This window comes from Acanthochromis polyacanthus, chromosome 17 (assembly GCF_021347895.1).
Source record: "Acanthochromis polyacanthus isolate Apoly-LR-REF ecotype Palm Island chromosome 17, KAUST_Apoly_ChrSc, whole genome shotgun sequence".
NCBI classification, from domain to species: Eukaryota; Metazoa; Chordata; class Actinopteri; family Pomacentridae; genus Acanthochromis; species Acanthochromis polyacanthus.
The window spans coordinates 20,582,146-20,599,323 of NC_067129.1; the positions used below are offsets into that span (position 1 = coordinate 20,582,146).

The 17,178-nt window shown below is 38.3% G+C and overlaps 1 protein-coding gene across 3 annotated transcripts in view; it reads left to right on the forward strand.

Moving 5' to 3' along the window:
• The first annotated feature begins 3,626 nt into the window (after positions 1-3,626).
• Positions 3,627-17,178, forward strand: part of usp25 (ubiquitin specific peptidase 25) — a 32,767-nt gene continuing 19,215 nt past the window's right edge. For 2 of the 3 annotated variants that reach the window (XM_022196620.2, XM_022196621.2), the window contains exons 1-7: positions 3,628-3,868; positions 11,605-11,682; positions 12,040-12,184; positions 12,513-12,636; positions 12,974-13,136; positions 14,440-14,526; positions 15,961-16,098. In XM_022196620.2, the coding sequence (XP_022052312.2) occupies positions 3,827-3,868; positions 11,605-11,682; positions 12,040-12,184; positions 12,513-12,636; positions 12,974-13,136; positions 14,440-14,526; positions 15,961-16,098 (777 nt within the window). In that variant the 5' untranslated portion in view covers positions 3,628-3,826. Of the gene's footprint in view, positions 3,869-11,604; positions 11,683-12,039; positions 12,185-12,512; positions 12,637-12,973; positions 13,137-14,439; positions 14,527-15,960; positions 16,099-17,178 lie in introns of all 3 variants that reach the window. The other variant, XM_022196622.2, reaches the window with a different exon arrangement.

The following is a 17,178-nucleotide window of genomic DNA, read 5'->3' on the forward strand; positions in this document are numbered from 1 at the left end:
TGACAGCTTCCCGGATTCTTTAACTCTACCTCTTGCCTTGAGGTCAAACTGTGTGATGTGTCTGCCCAGACAAGAAGGCGCTTTAAAGAGGATGCTGTGAGTGTTTAAGGTAACCTTCACACACTCTGGTGGTCAGTCGATATTTCAGTATGGTGCAAATAGAAGTATAAAATAATAAATAAGGCCCAAGGGATAAAAATTGAAAACGGACTTTGTGATTTATAATGCTTCTTGATTTAGCAAGTGAAATTAGTTTCATGATTCGTTTCCTTTTGACTCTCCTGCTGCTTCTCTGAGGGTCTGTCATTATGCAAGCTGGTGCTCCAAAGGAGGATGTTGCCATCTGCTGGAAAAAAGCTAAGGCCAGGATTCACTGTACAGCTGAGCATCAGTGCAAAAATAATGTGTTGATATCTTCGATGCGTTTATGCATATTAAAATCAAGTTGCATGCATCAGGATTTTAATACCATTATTATCATAATGAACTTGCAAAATCTGCACTGATGAAATCTTACTATTTACACTACTACTGCGAAATTCTCCTCCCAGTAACACCATAAAGTTCTGACTGTTCCCATTAATATTTATATGTACTAGTTAGATGACACAGTTCATGTTAACAAAGCATGCTGACTGCTTCAGTTAGAACTATTACAACAATGCTATTCCTGAACATCTAAAGGATGACCCAGTTCTGTGTGAGAGGACTGTTCTCTTCCATCTTGCACTGAATTAATAACAGCTGACAGATCTGAATGCCCAGTGTTTGGATGTTGGTGTTATTTTCTCTCTCTGAATAATTAGGCCAGAATTTGGACAAGTGAATTCAGTGCCATTTTTCCGCAAACGACAAAACCTGTGTTGTTCAGCTAATGAGACTCCTGAGCTAACAATACGCTGTCAACGGGACACAGTGATGCTTCTAAGGTGCACGCTATGAAACAACAGAGAAGTAAAGCTGGTAGAGGTCAAGAGATGTGAGCGTGACATGCATGATCAACCAAAAAAAGTGGAAACAGTTGGAATTTTGTCAGTGCTTGAACACATTGCGGTCAGTCATGTTTAATTTGACAATGGAATGTGAATTGGATTCATTGTGAAATCACTAATGCCGTTCATCCTTAATTATGTGGAATCAATCTGCATATTTGCTTCAGAATTTAAAATTAAACCAAATCTGCTCAGTTTTTGAGATGAGGAAGTTTCACTGTTACGTAATTATAAAGGTTTTGAGCTGTTGTTATAGCACCTCCTAGAGGCCAAATGTCTGCTCTCACCTTACAGAATGTAAGATTGTGGGGTAAAAGCATTGCCTGACACGTCCACAACGCTCTCAAGCATGTAAGTGAACATGTTTCCTTCTTAGCCATGGAGAGAAGACCAGAACCTCAGAAGATTCATCACACCATGCAATCCCTTGGTAAACTTCATAAACTGAGTGAAAAGGCTGCAGTTAACAAAGACATCCAGAAAGAAACCAGCAGAGTTGTGGAAGACAGTTCTATGGAGAGATGTAACAAATATCAACACCTATCAATATGACTGGAAGAATAGAAAAAAGGAACAGTTCATGACCCAGAATACGACATCATCTGTCAGACATAGTGCTCACATGTACGGCTGCCAGAAGAACTGGAACACTGAAATTTAGCAATGATTTTACTGCTGACAGAAGCAGTAGGATGATGCAAAGGTGCACAGAAGCATTATATGTTCAGATGCATCAAAACTCACTGAATGACATTTCATCATTCAGCTGTTCAGCAATCATTAGCAACCAAAGAGCTTTTACAGATTGAAGACGTGGAACATCATCACCTGACCCGAGTCAGTCAGTTCATCTTTAACTGATTTTAAAAAGCAATAAACACAAACTGAGTGAGTTAATGTGTTTTCGTGTTGCTAGTTGTGTTTCAAATTCAGCTACGGTTTACATTCTCGTTTACATATTTTTCTGTTTCTGTTATTAGACAATAGAACAAATGTCATGAAGTGACTAAAACACAGCCCATTAAGAGTACATATTAATCAGCGATCACATCAAGGGATTTCTAAGCTGTGGCTCTTCACCAAAATGCAGATATTATAACTGCAGTGATGTCTGACAAACTCACCAGACACGAGTTAAAAACAAAGGCTGTGCCATAAATTGGACGATACTGCCATGTAAAATGATCGCTCAGAGGGAAAGTGAGAAATTATTCAAAGTCCTTGTCTTGCATGCTAATTTTCATAAAAAACACAGAGAGTCTTCTTCCTGAAGGGGTTGTAAAACAGCAGCAGCTCCAGCTCAGCTGTTATACGGGTCATTCCAGAATTATAGGGCATTTCAAAATTTTGGAAAAATATACCTTCTCTTTTACAATTTTCTGCTACATATTCATCAATATTATGTAATAAACTATCAAACGCTTGATTAGGACAGCTTACACATCAATGGTACTATTTTTACTCCATGTTTTATTTGTTGTTTGCCAACCCTACTCTAATCACAGTAACAGGGTTGCTAATAAATGCTAATGTTAACCTTTCTGCAAGAGTAGAAGCTAGATATTTAGCTAGCTGTTACTGCTGACCAAGAGGATAAACTTATTGATGGATAAAAGTAAAGAAAAAAATATAAAGAATTTGTCTTATCCTGATCATATGCATAACAGAGTTGCATGAGGTAGAGTGAGACATTCAATCAAGGCTGACAATGTTATGAAAATAAGAAAAATAGAAGAGAGGACAAAGCTTAGCTCTAGCCATTCTTTTGGAAAACTGTTTGATGATGTTAATTCCAGCGTATCATATGATTCACTGTTTTCTTCTTCTTCTACCAGCTAAAAGGTTACACTAACAGGGTTGTGTGTATGTTGTGGGACACATGTTCCATGCATAATAATTATTTTTTTAAATATTAATATATGGGACAAGAGAGAATGGCATTTTAGGGAAACTCCAGACTTATTTGGTATTTTAAAAAACAGATTTTTAAACATTCTTTTCCCTTTTTTTTAAAATTTCGTCGAGGGAAAAGTAAATTTACACAACAACTGCATGATTTAGTATTTTGTACGTGGATTATTTTAAATTTGATGGATGGTAAAATGTCCTCCAATTCTGGAATGACCCATATATCTACAGACACTGAAACAGACTGTTTAGAATAGAAGTTATACAGCAATGGTGGAATCAACCATCTTTGCAGTATTTAGAGCTAAAAATTTAAAGATGCATTATGGTCACACGTGAGGTTTTCATGAATTTGCTGAAAAGGGGCACAATATAGGACCTTTACATTAACATTATTATGTGTTACTAGGCCTATATCTTCCACACACATCTTCCTATATTGATGTAAACCCACGTTAAACCAAAGCTGAGAACTGGTAATTTGGTGCAATATCTGTTAGTTTTATTAAAAATTAGTTATGAATCTGTAGGACAAATTTAGTTCTCTGGAAAGTGACAGTCAAATAAAGTACAATAAGCTAAACAGTAAAAAGTGAAGAAACTACAAAGAAACAGTGGCAGGAAAATGTGCACATAAACAAGATTTGCTATTCTTATTTATAATTTCGTTTCTCCAAAAGTCTGCTCTGTGACGTAAATGCAGTTCAGACAGACGTGAGTAATCGATCCCAGTTCTGAGGCAGGGCAGAGCAATGTTTTCATGCCTGCTGACGACTTGCGCTAGTCACTCTGCCATGGCGCCCGTAATGTCGCTGATTAAGGAGGGGACATCGTAGCATCTTGTTTCAGTTCGGTTTGGTGATACATATCCAGTGCGTTTTGCTACTCCTGGTTTGAATTTAATTACGTTTACCTCCGAACCGGCCATGACCGTGGAGCAGAATGTCCTCCAGCAGCATTCTCAGAAGGTAAGCTTACAGAAGATAACTTGGTGGCTAGCTAACTTTAGCATAACTGCATAGTTACATAGTTTTAGGGCTCAAAAAGTCAGCGTCGGCTAACCAGCTCCGCGGTTTGTTGAATTAACCTTGACTAGTTGTTTAATAGAGTTGTGAGCCATCTGCCCGCAACGAACAGTTTGTAAATCCCAAGTAATTGTGTTTAGGCTAGGCCTAACGTTATCCTAGCTCAAAACGTTATCCAATATTTTGCTAGCTGTTTGCTAGCTGATGTTAGCTAACGGATCTACGTAAAGTTGAGGAAAACAATAGCGTCGTTTGTCCAACATGGTTAATAAAATCTAGCAATTTCTACGTATTTATACGATGCTCTGCTTGGGAACGTTAGCATCCCGCGCTAACAGTGTCGTCAACTGAAATAAACAAGGCCAAGTGACAGGGACAGATTTAACACTAGCGCATCGTCAACTTCGTAGTAAGTAAATCTTGCGTTTCTACGGGGCTTGTAGTTGAAGACTGATTATAATCTAGGTACAATGTTAAGTTTGAAGAAGTAGTTACTCCGTTTTGGTGTGAGCAAATGTTTCCCCGGTTGCTCACCACGTATCTGATAGCTTTGTTTACAAAGCATGGCCAGCGGCGAAGGTGGAAACACACCCGAGCCGTGACGCTTGGCGGGGATTGAGTAGTCAGATAGCAAGCCAAGCGGGTGACGGATCATAAGCGAGAAGGCAGACGATTATGTTACATTTGACAACACTCCCGTTTAGCGAAAGTGCGACAGGACTCGACTCCACTGCTAAGGCTCGTAGTTGTGGGATTTACTCTATGGCCACCATACCCAGCATTGCATAGCTCTGGTTAGTTATGTAACTACATGACTGATGTTGCTAAAACGTAGGTTAGATGTTTGCTCCGCTTGTCCACATAAAAAGACATCATATTTTTGCATAATGGTTATGTAATCACGGTGATGGCTTACTACGCTGCATGCAGTTACTTCAGTTCTACACTGAGTTAAAGTGAATCTAAAGAATAATTTTCCTGAATATATGAGCAAGCAGTGTGAGGCATATGATAGACTAATGACAAAAGTGTGGTGCATTGGTACAAATACATACTCAGGCTTCTGTAGAGGACTCGGATTTAAGTAGCCGTGTAACACAAACCGTATTATGCAGTCTGACCTTTTCAGTGTCTGAAATTAAACCAAGATTAACAACACCACAACCGTTAGGATGGGCTAAAATAGTCTATTGCATTTTAGGGCTTTTCAGTCCGGTATACATGACCTAGATTTGTAAATACATGGAAGTAACTGTTTGAGTTCATGCTAATCCTTATTATGATTCTTAGCATGCAAACAGCACTGTTCAAGTCTCATTTGTTTTGATAAGGGTTAAGCCTGTTTTGGGATTGCTATAGTCATAAGTGCAGGGTGTGGTGCTGGTTTTCATGTAGTGACCTGTAACTAGTGAGATGAGGTCAGACTGAATGACTTCAGCCCTGTCTGTGCGATGCGTTTTTTTGTTCCAAACATACAGTACAGCATTGAGAACCTGTTTACTCCAAATGTGCCTGTTTGTAACCATTTGCAGAGCCTCTAAATTGTTCCCTGTGCCATGCAAAGCATTCTATGGGGTTATTCGCAAGCAACCACTTAAAGGCTGATGACCAGCATGTCAAACAGCTATTCCAGACATGTCACATGGAGATGAGATGTATGTGTGTGCATGTCTGACTAACTGCTCTTGTGGGTGACTTGTCCCAAATCTGTCAGAGGTCTAACTTCCCTCTCACTTCACTGACGCTCCCATCCTATGTGCAAACATACCTGCATCCATCCATCTGTCTGACACTGACCACAACACAGTGTCAAGTCAATATACAGCCCAATATCACAAATTTGCCACTGGGGGCTTTACGAACTGTACACCATACCACACCCTTTATCTTCAAATCCTTGATTCAGATATGGAAATAACTCCTTTAATCGCTTTATCACAGGAAAAATGCAAAAAATGAACACCTGAGTAGGAATTGCAGAGGGGTTATTCTCTTCCTGGATGGACAGGCATACAATATTCAGTATATTATGTGTGCAGAAGTATGAACAACCAGAATAACAAACCATGCATCTTACTGATTGCAAGCATTTAGCAATAGGACTGTGCCAAGTTCTCATCTTAATGTTTGCTTGTCCCCTTTAGTTGAAGCATACCAAACACATGAGCCACAGTGCTCTGATTACCGTAGTGATGGAGCTCTTTTGCATCTTCAAAACACAGGCAGCCATCATAACTACAATTTAGGTTGATGGAACGTTGTGTGTCTGTAAAAGGAATCAGTTTATGGAACAATCTGAAGAAATAAATCAAAGAATCTAAGTCAAGCACTGCATTTAAAAGATTAATTAAAGCCAGTTTGTTAAAGAAATATAATGAAATATATTAGTTGCATTTGATTGTCATTTGATTGTCATTTTTTTGTTGTTGTGAAAAGTACTAACTTAATTGTAACTGGAGAACCAAAATGGTATGTCACTGTCTGTGTTGGCCAGCAGCTATTTTATTTTAATGTATTATAGGTATGTGTGTGTGTATATATGTGTGTGTGTACATGTATGTATATGCGTGCACACACACACACACACACACACACACACACACACATATATATATATATTTATTATTATTATTATTATTATTATTATTATTATTATTTATTTATTTTTTTTTTATTTTTTTTTAAAGTTCACTTTTTTGTAATTGATTTCTGGGGATAAAGGGGCAGACATAATAAGACTTGTCTTCTTTCTGCTCCCCTTCATTCTTGTTTGGTGACTGTTTGTATTTACATGAAACATTTTTTTTTATTTTACAAATGAATGAAACAAACAAACAAACTACTGGCCTGATATGGTTGAAGCCTGTGGACCAAAGCTGTATTTGTCTCAGTAGTGATTCACTATTGCAGAATAATGTCAATCAAGTTTTAACTAAACATATTCTGACACAAGGTTGTTTTTTTTTTGTTTTGTTTTGTTTTTTGAGACACAGGGTTTCTCAGAACTTAATTCTCGTATTGTAGTATTTGTCATACTTTACAGTGAAACGTCACAAATCAGAGTAGTTCCTCCCTTGTGATGGTTGTAGAGAACATGAGTATTGGCCTCATTGCTGAGTTTTATATCCTTGTCTAGTAAACTGGGAGCACTGCTGAAAATGAGTTGGATTTAAAGCATGTGTTGCTGAGGCTTTAAGTTTTTTCTGGTTCTCAACAATGACTGTAAAAAAAAAACAACCTTGCCCCTTGGGTTTAAATCAGGGGTCGGCAACCTTTAACACTCAAAGAGCCATTTCGTCCCGTTTCCCACAGAAAAGAAAACACCAGGAGCCGCAAAATCCTTTTGGCATTTAAAATGAAGACAACACTGCATATATCGCTTTTTTTACCTCTATGCCCTTGTTATTCAGTCATGATTAATTAATTACAAAGCCTCTAATTAGATAGATTCATTTTTTAAAATTGTGTCCTTCCACTAATATTTATCTTACTTGGTTAATGTCATTTTTGCTCCTGGACCTCATATGTTACGTAATGTTAGCTGGAAATCAATATTTTGCGAATGTCTATTTGACTTGTAAAATCTATTTATCTTAAGCTAATAACTTCTCCGGTAAGTCTCTGCCCTATTTTCCAAGATGACACTCCTCTGACTCTCTGACCTGCTGCCTGGAAGCTGGACGTGAAATCGAGCCGTGTTCTTGCGAGTAACGTGTATTACCCTATCAAAGAGTAGATACTGAGCAAGACAATTATCTGTAGTTTACCTTACTACTCATGAGTACTTTTGACTCAAAGACAAGACGTGTCTTTCTTAGAGTGGAGCTTTAAGGCATGAAACGTGTGGGAATCGGAAGCTCCGTGTTGTCTCTCTGCATCAATTTGCGCTCTCATGTCACAGGGGAAAACCTCAGCAACACATCCGATGGAGTAACACGTCAAAATAAGAGCGGTAATTTCACAATAAAATTCTATATTAAAATGCATTGAAACACGCCTGAAAGGCAGAACAGTTTATTTTCCAAAGTTACAGGGAGTCACAACAGAGGGCTGAAAGAGCCGCATGCGGCTCCGGAGCCGCGGATTGCCGACCCCTGGTTTAAATGAAGCAGGCAGAAAGTCTTGTAACTGGCAGCAGAATAGGAGTTTGTTCTCAAGTCAGGCACAGACAAGCTTCTGCAGTAACTGAATACTTAAGGATAGTACATTTATTTGTGAATGCAAGTTTTTCCAATGCTTTGTTTGATCTGAAGATAATTTTATTGTGATGACATATGCAGTTTTGAACCAAAGCTCGCATATGCTTGTAAAGTATTAGTGTATGTGAATATATAGTATGGATGTCATGACAGCCTTAAATTCCTAATGACTCCTAAGACTCCTAAATTTCTGTGATGGAGTGATTGAAACACATATTTCTGGTCATTGTCAAATCATTAATTTTTTGTTTTATCTGACCACAGAACTTTCCTCCAGAAAGCCTTTTCTTTGTGTGATCAGCAGCAAACTTCAGTCCAACGTAAAAATCCTGCTTCTAGAGGAAGGGTGTGCTTCTCGCATGGCAGCCTCTCAGCCCATGGCGATGTAAAACATACTTGACTATGACACTGCCTTCTGTGTTCCAGCAGCTTCTAATTCATTGTAGACCCACTTTTTGGAGATTCTTAGTTGACTGTTTACCATCATGACCAGTTGTCTTTCAGCAGCAGGTGATCGCTAGTGTTTCCTCTGCCATGCACTTGTTTGCACAGTTGATTTTTTTTTTTAAATCTGTAGCTGCTTGAAATGATTTCAAGTGAGCTTTATTACTTGTTCAAGTCAATGATTTGCTTTTTCAGATCTGTGCTAAACTCCTTAAACTTTCCTGCACTAGTTTTTATGTCTGAGTCTAATGAGTGTATCAAATGGGCCCTATTTAAACTGGCTCAGAGAAGTCAACAGTTGTAGTCAATTGCAAGAACTCACAAAAAGTTAGGATGAAAATGTGATTATCACAACTGTCTACAACAACAAAATTCATAATTGAAGTTGTATGTATATTTTTCACCACACAGATTTCTTAAAGACCTATTAAACAGTTATAAAGGAATGGAAATACTTTATTGTTTATTTGTGACAAAATGTGTTTTTCAGTGATTCCATTATAGAAATTTAGGAGTGAACTTTGGATGTAAACGTTTGTTTACACTTGAACATGCCATGATGCATATTCTTTAGCAAGCTAATCTGTTTCTACATTTACATTCACTAATTTAAAACATGCTTTATTGAGCTATTATCTTCAACGAAATGTATAATATTTTAGATTCATTTGTGTTCACATTAATTAAATTTTCATTGTTACATTTGTAATTTTAAAAATCGATAAAATTTCAAGGCATCATGACATCATTCAATTGTAACTGTATTACAGTGGACACTGCTATTTAATTCCAAGACACACATCAGTCTGAAAATATTTGCTTGGCACAATATTTTGGTGACATGAATGATTGCTCTGCATAACTGTAATTTACTTAACTCTGTAAACAACAGCCGATATGCCACATGAAGACTCTCTAGGTATGTAGTATGAGCACAGGCCCACAGCTAACAGTTCAGTGTCTGCACTGCAAAAATGTCCCATCACTGTAATGTCACCAGGATGGCAAGCTCCTTCCTTGCCACTCTCAAATTTATTCCTGTCACCCCAAGCAGTCTGAAAGCCGTCGTTGTTAAAAGCTGAATCCAGGGTATTTTCCTGTAGCCATATTTCTGTGACACACAACACTAGAAACTAATTTGTAAGTCATTGTTACACTGTTATTTTGCATTTTGTCAACAGTTAATGTGTTGGAATGCTGCAGAATGTGGGTAAGGGTGATAAAGAGGATTTTATATTCGTGTTAGCCATGGTTCCTTTTCCTGGATCTGACAGTTGAGATTTCAGTACTTGTGCTGAATTGCGATATCTGATTTATAGTTAAAATGAAGCCTGGGTTTGCTTGTTTGCATAGACTGGTCAAACAAAGCATCATACAAAACACATGCTGGATAAAAGCCCATGCTGTTTGGTTGTTTCGGTGATGCTACTTTGTGACATATCATGTTTCCTAGTACAGTTGTTTTTCTTGTGTAGTAGCTGAAACAACCCCGTTAAGTATTTCAAAATGTTGGTGGCATAGACTATGTAGCGTGGAAGAGCCATGAAGAGCCATTTGAACTGATTTTCTTGTCTGTTGCCTGCCGCACCTGTGCAAGCTGCAGTCTGTGCTCATCTCAATCAAGACTCAAGACTTCTGCCTTGGACGCTGACGCTAAGTGCACTCCTCCATTGTTTATAGTGCATTTATTCAAGCAGTTGCATTGCGGGTTAAGTGTGTGCGGTGAGGCCACGCAGTCCAGCTGGCTTTGACATCAGTAGTTCATCAGATTGGATGATCTCATTTATAGGGTTGAAAATTGACAGACACATGACGATTAGATACTGTATCATTTCCTCTAGTACAAGTAAGATATGTATGGCAATTTTTAAGGTTGGGATAAAGATTGTTTCATGATTGATGCTTATTTTAATGCAGTTGAAGCAGATGGCAAAGTTCCCACAGTCTGCAGAATGTAGCAGCAAATAGAATCATTTTTCCCTTTCCATGTTCCCTGTGGATGGCGTGGATCCAGATACAGCCGAGTGTTCTGTGCACATCTGACTGTGCTTTGACTTAAGATATTGATAGTTAATCAGTTTTTAGTTAAACACTGTTGAGAATGTTATTCAGCCAAGAACATACACTGCCAGTCAAACGTTTACACACCCTCACATTCAATGCTTTTTATTTATTTGTATTATTTTTTACATTGTAGATTAATACTGAAGATTAACACTTTTTGTTTACGACATGATTTCATATGTGTTCTTTTATAGTTTTGATGGGTTCAGTATTAATCTACAATGAATAAAATAATTAAATGAAAACCATTGAATGAGAAGGCATGTCCAAACATTTGACTGGCAGCGTATTCAGAGTGCAAAGTTGATGTGACACTGGGTTATACATTCCTACATTATTTTCATCATCAGTTTGTCTGCTGGGTTTTTTTTTTTCCGTAGTATTTTGTCCACACATGTTGCAAAACAATGAAATGTGTCAGCACTGATTTTACAAAGTCCAAGATGATGTGTCCGCATTGCTTGTTTCATTGAGCCGTCTTAACAGGTCAGATATTACAGTTTGCAAAGACGAGGAACAACCCCAGCCCTGATGTCAGGAAAGGCAGCAAATGCTTGGAATATTTGCTCAAAAGCTGACTGTAACGATGACCACTGTTATGAAAACAGTGGCAAATTAAATAACGAATTCTCGCCAGTTTTTATGACTCAAAATCGTTAGAAAGGAATTCCCCATAAGAAATCAGAATTAAAAATAAAGAAATTATTACTCCTTCTGATGTAGCCTTGGATAGAGATGGTTGACTTCCTGTGCTGCTAGTACCTCAGGCTGCCACTATAAGAGTGTATAAAAGCTTTATGAGTCAGTGTGTTATTGATTTAATGGATTTGTTAGCTTCTTTTCACCCACAAAGTTGTGGTCCATGTATGTCGACAGAATTTTTCTTTTTTTAGGAACCTGTATTACATTCCTTCCTTTGCTTCCACGAGTTGTGATCTGAACTGCATTTTTATCTTTTCTCCCCCTCCACAGCACCAGCAGACGCTACTAAACCAGTTGAAGGAGGTCACAGGCACAACAGACGTTCAGCTCCTTCAGCAGGCACTGCAGGTACAGCATGAAACACAGAGGTTACAAACTCTGATACCCAACGCATAGTGTGTTTGTTTGCTTGCATTAACAGACAACAGGTGATTTTCTATTTCAAACCCATTTTTAACTCCTCTATAAAAGACTGGTGGCAGAGATTATCCTGTGCTTATCACTGTGTACTAATAGTGTACAGTTTGTTCAACACACGTGCCTACTAAACCATACAATGACATCATTTTACATTAGACTAAACAGTAATTCTAATTGCATACACTTGGTTGGTTCTGCTCACTTCTCCAGTCTATTATTTCTGCTTGACATTTTCTGTGTGTTCATACCCTACCATCAGCCTAAACAAACACATTGTTGCTGCAGGTGAGCAATGGAGACCTGGCTGAGGCTGTGGCCTTTCTGACCGAGAAGAACGCTAAAGTTCCTCAGCAAGATGAAACTACCTACTACCAGACGTCCCAGGTGGCCAGTGACAGATATATCAGTGTGGGCAGCCAGGCGGACACAAGTGAGCAGCACACCTGAACATTTGGCACAGTTCTATAGACCTCACACTGATGATTAAAGGGGGAAAAAACATATCTGCTCAGTTTCAATTTAATAACATTCTCAGTCTGCATTAAAGTTTGTTTTTTAAATATTAATGTATAGAAAAACAATTCTACCAGGTTTTACATTTGTCATTGTTCTGTTTTGTAACTCATAGCACAAAATATCATGCATAATTCACAATACATTTTAGTTTGGAATACTACATTTCTTACATTTAAACCATGAAGGCAAAATTGGTGTTTATCCAAATCAATCGATGACCTGTGCATGTTTTCTTCTTTCAGACGTGATCGATCTGACTGGGGATGATAAAGATGACCTGCAGAGGGCTATCGCCCTCAGCCTGGAGGAGTCCAACCGGGCATTCAGGGAGACGGGCATCACTGATGAAGAGCAGGCCATCAGCAGGTGAGCTTAGGGCTCTGTTGGAATAAATACCATATCTTAACAGCATATGTTATGTATCTCGTTGGCCTGGCTAACGGTAACTCTTTTCTGCTAAATAAAGTAATTTCTGTCAAACAGCCTATCTAACATTCTTGAAAGAAATGTGATTTTGAAAACGGGTCTTCTAATATTTCCACCAAGTGAAATTAAAAATCTTTTTAAAAAGTCATGTCTTCAGAACTTGAATTGTAAATAAAGGCAAGTCTGGCGATGCTGAGATCGTGTGGAAGAAAAACTAAGTGCATTGTCTCTATTTAAATTTGTTTGTGTTATGCTTCCCTCTCTTGTGTGTTTTTAGAGTTTTGGAGGCCAGCATAGCAGAGAACAAGGCAAGTCTGAAGCGTACCCACACAGAAGTATGGAGTGATTCACCCAACCCACATGACAGGAAGAGGATAGACAACTGCCCTGTGGGTCTGAAAAATGTTGGCAACACCTGCTGGTTCAGTGCTGTCATACAGGTAGGCACATACAAATACACCAACCTACCAAAGGTCCCAAACCAAATGAAGTGGATTATTTAAAACTCTGTCTACTTTTTCCTTCATATTTTGTAAAATCCTTTTTTGTTTGTCAGCTTTGCTATTTGCAGTGTACTTAGTCTTATGAAGGCCCGGAGGTCTTGGCTTTCACATTCCTCACCGCATCCCTATTTCGTTCCATGTGATTGTAATATTTCAGAAATTATTCCTTTAATCTGCTGCAGTCACCCTAAGCAGTTGTAGATGAGAGGGTTATTGAAATGTTTATATGCTAGCAAATGGTAGAAATGCTTGGCAGTTTCTGCACAGCTTTCACAAAGACCTCATTTCTTGTTTGCTGGCAGAGGTAGTGATAGAATGTGACCTAAGCTGAAATATGCCAGATGAACACTGGATACACCATCACATGATACTTGGCTCCTGTGTGTAATGTTACCCCACCCATGAGAAGGCGGCACTGCTTGAACCAGCTGCACTTGGCTGAACAGGAGTAAACAACATTATGTTTTCTAAATAAAATGCCCAAATCTTGACCAAGTGTATGTTCACATTGATGTAGAAGGCGGAATCTAAACATCATGGCTTCAAGTTAAAGCAATGAGCACAAGTAGCTCCTCTTTATTGGAACATTTTTGGCCCTGTTATGTGCACTTTTTATTGCATGTGACACATTCAACCAAAGTGACTCTAATATTCTGACAAATAAGTGTCATTTTGCTTGTTATATATATATATATTTAAAACAATCCATTACCCATGGAGGAGTTTGTGCTCCTTTTTTACATCTCTTCAGATTGTTTTTTTTATTACTTTCATCATGATATCTATTTCTGAATCATTTTGCTTTGATTAGTGCTGGTAAAAGAATGGCTGAAGGGGGTTATAGTCACTAGAAGAGAAGTAATAATGTAATTACAGAGAACATAAACTTTCTATGAAAAAAAAATGTTATTATTTAGAGAAATGTAGCAGCAGAGACAGAGTGACTGAGAAGCATGCATGTAAAATGTACCAAGTAGTATGACTAGTTCAAAAAAATGTAAACCTTATAAGAGTTGCAGCAGCTTCCATGTTTAAATAGTCTAACATCACACCTTGTGAGAGGTCTTGAGAAATGTTATGACTGTTACTGAGAAGTGCTTTGTACATTAAGCCTCTAGACACTTTTCAGTCCATTTAATTGTGTCTTTTTTTTCCTGGCATGAAATGATGTATGTGGCCAATGCAGTTCTTTTTTCGCGTTTCTGTTAATAATGTGTCTTCATCCCTCTTCAATCTCAAGTCTCTGTTTAACCTGCTGGAGTTCCAGAGGCTTGTGCTCAACTACTCACCGCCAGCCAGAGTCCATGACCTGCCTCGCAACCAGAAGGTGAGACCCCTGCGTATCCTTCTAGGTCCTCAACAGAGGAAAGTGAAAAGGCAATAATGAAGACAGTGTGGAATGTTGTTTAAGGCTTTTTACTTCAGTCGTCTGTGTGCAACCTCACATCTACCCTGTCTACATACCATTTATATCATAGCAGCTCTTCTACAGTCTATCACAGCTAGAAGTGTTTTAGCTCTGAGGGTTTGACCTTCTTAGAGACCTGTGCCATCAGTCAGCAGCTGTGGGATTGTGCCCTACGGTCACAGCAGCTTATCATTTTTTGCCCCGGTGTGTTCACTTAACTCACTGCTTGTAAGCTACAAGGAGTACCAGCGAGTGTCAAATATGTGATGAAGGTTTGGTTTTTATCCACCAGGACAGAGATCAACATGCAGAAAGCGCATGGTATGATTGATACTCAGATTTGTCTGACCACAGTCACCACTACGCTGGCAGCATACTTCTCAGCATATTTTTGCAGCGCCATCTTTTCCCTACAGAGTGCTCACCATAGGGTTAGCAGCCTGCCGCTAATCTGTTCTAAGCCTCTGCTGTGGAAGTGTGGTATGGGGCAGTCATCTTTTCATCTCAGTTCTAATCACTGACCTTTTACTTTAGCAGTGTGAGACTGCTAGGGCTTGGAATCTAATCTTTACATCTACATCCCTGACTCACCAGCACAGAAAAACAAGCGTCTTTTTTATTAAGTGCTACTAAGTCACAGTCCCTCGGTATCTCACTGTTGCAGTGTCACTATGACGACAAGCACAATCTAAAGATGAAGACTACAGAAAAACTTCAATTTAGAAAAAAAAAACATTCTCAAATGATCACTATGAAATACACAGAAGTAAAGGAAATATACACTGTCTAAATCAGAGATTTGTTCAAGATCAAGTGGTTTTAGAACATATTGCTCAGCTGGTAGTCAAGAGATGGCTGTAGGAAGGTTCTGTGGCTGGTACTGCACGTTCTCCATGACTCTTGAGTCTGGTATGTATCTATAAATTTAGAATTTGCCTTAAACGTTAAAAAGTTAGAAGTGATTTAATGATGTACTATGAAATAACGTAAACTCGGCGAGGAAAAAAATTAGCTACTCAACATTTAAAAACTAAAGAACAGCTATTTTACAAGTGGCTGGATTGTTATTGATATACTTCTAAACACACACCGGTTGATCCTTTGCAGCACATCAGCAGCACCACTAGTTATTTGTCTTTACTAATGGACCATTACCGGCAACATCAATATATCAGAAGGGGTGAACAAATTTTCACTGTGGAACCTCACCTGTACCAAGACAAATATTGGAAGAATATCAGATGCCGGAGTGGTTTTCAGTGAAACACTGGTATATAACTGCAGTTTCTCCCTGAGACGATGACCTTTAATTTCTCCCTAAATTGTTAACTTTGATTGTGCTTTCCTGACCAGGAGCACAGAAACCTGCCCTTCATGCAGGAGCTAAGGAACCTCTTCTCCCTCATGGTGGGTTCTAAGAGAAAATATGTGGATCCATCACGAGCTGTGGAAATCCTCAAAGACGCCTTCAAGTCCAGTGAGTCACAGCAGGTAAGCCTCTTTCTGTCACAACCCGGAGGACACAATAATTTTCACTTGAGCAGGTGGCGGGTAGAAAGCATGTTATTTAATTGTTTTTGTGTCTCTTGCTGATGAAATTAAAGGAATGGAAAACATTTTACAACAAATCCAGATTGTAGGTTTGATCCAGTAGATGTTGAAATGCTCAGGAAAGTTGTGCCAACATCAGCCTCAGTCACTGATGTTCAAGACAACAAATCAAGCCAGAAGTCTTAGTGTAGTCATGGAAACAAACCTAAATTTCTACATCCATATGAAGACAATTACAAATTCCACAGCAAAATTCCATTAAATGTGGGCTGTTTATTCATGTCTTGCACTGTAATTTTTGTTGTGTAGTTTTGTTGTATCTTTTTCTGTTTAAGCTGATTTTTAGCCCTCTATTTTATTGAGTTTTTTTTTAAATTTAGGTATCATCTTTTTAGAGATGCACAATTATATTTTCACATCATCAATATCAGCCAATGAAGACTTTAAAATTAAATATTACAATCAGCCCAAAATGAACACTGACAGACAGACAATAACACCTGTCAGACCAAGCCTTTACAATTTTGTTTGAGAATATTTTACATGTACGTTGAAGTAGTTTTATTATTTTGCGTAGTAGATGTGTACATTTAGAAAGGATTGTATTTTTTGTCTACACCATGCCAGTACGCCGCCATAATTCAAGTTGGAAAAATAATATGGTTAATCCAGTGTAGGAGAGACTTGATGTCTTCTGTAGTGAGCTAGAACAAATAAATCTATATATTTATATTGGGGACAGGCCAAAATGAGTTAAGAAGTTGCGTTTTATTTTTATATCTTTATTATTTTGTAAACGGTACTTCTCTGCATGAGTGTTCCAGTCACTTTTGCAGTTTAACTCTTCAATCAATCTCAATCAGTCTTTATTTCTAAAGCCCTTTTCATGCCAGGGAGCAGCTCAAAGTGCTTTACATAAAAACAATACAACAATTAAAAGCACTTAATACAAGAGATATAAAAACAAACGTACGCACACGCATACACCTACACATAAACACACACTCACACAAACTTGGG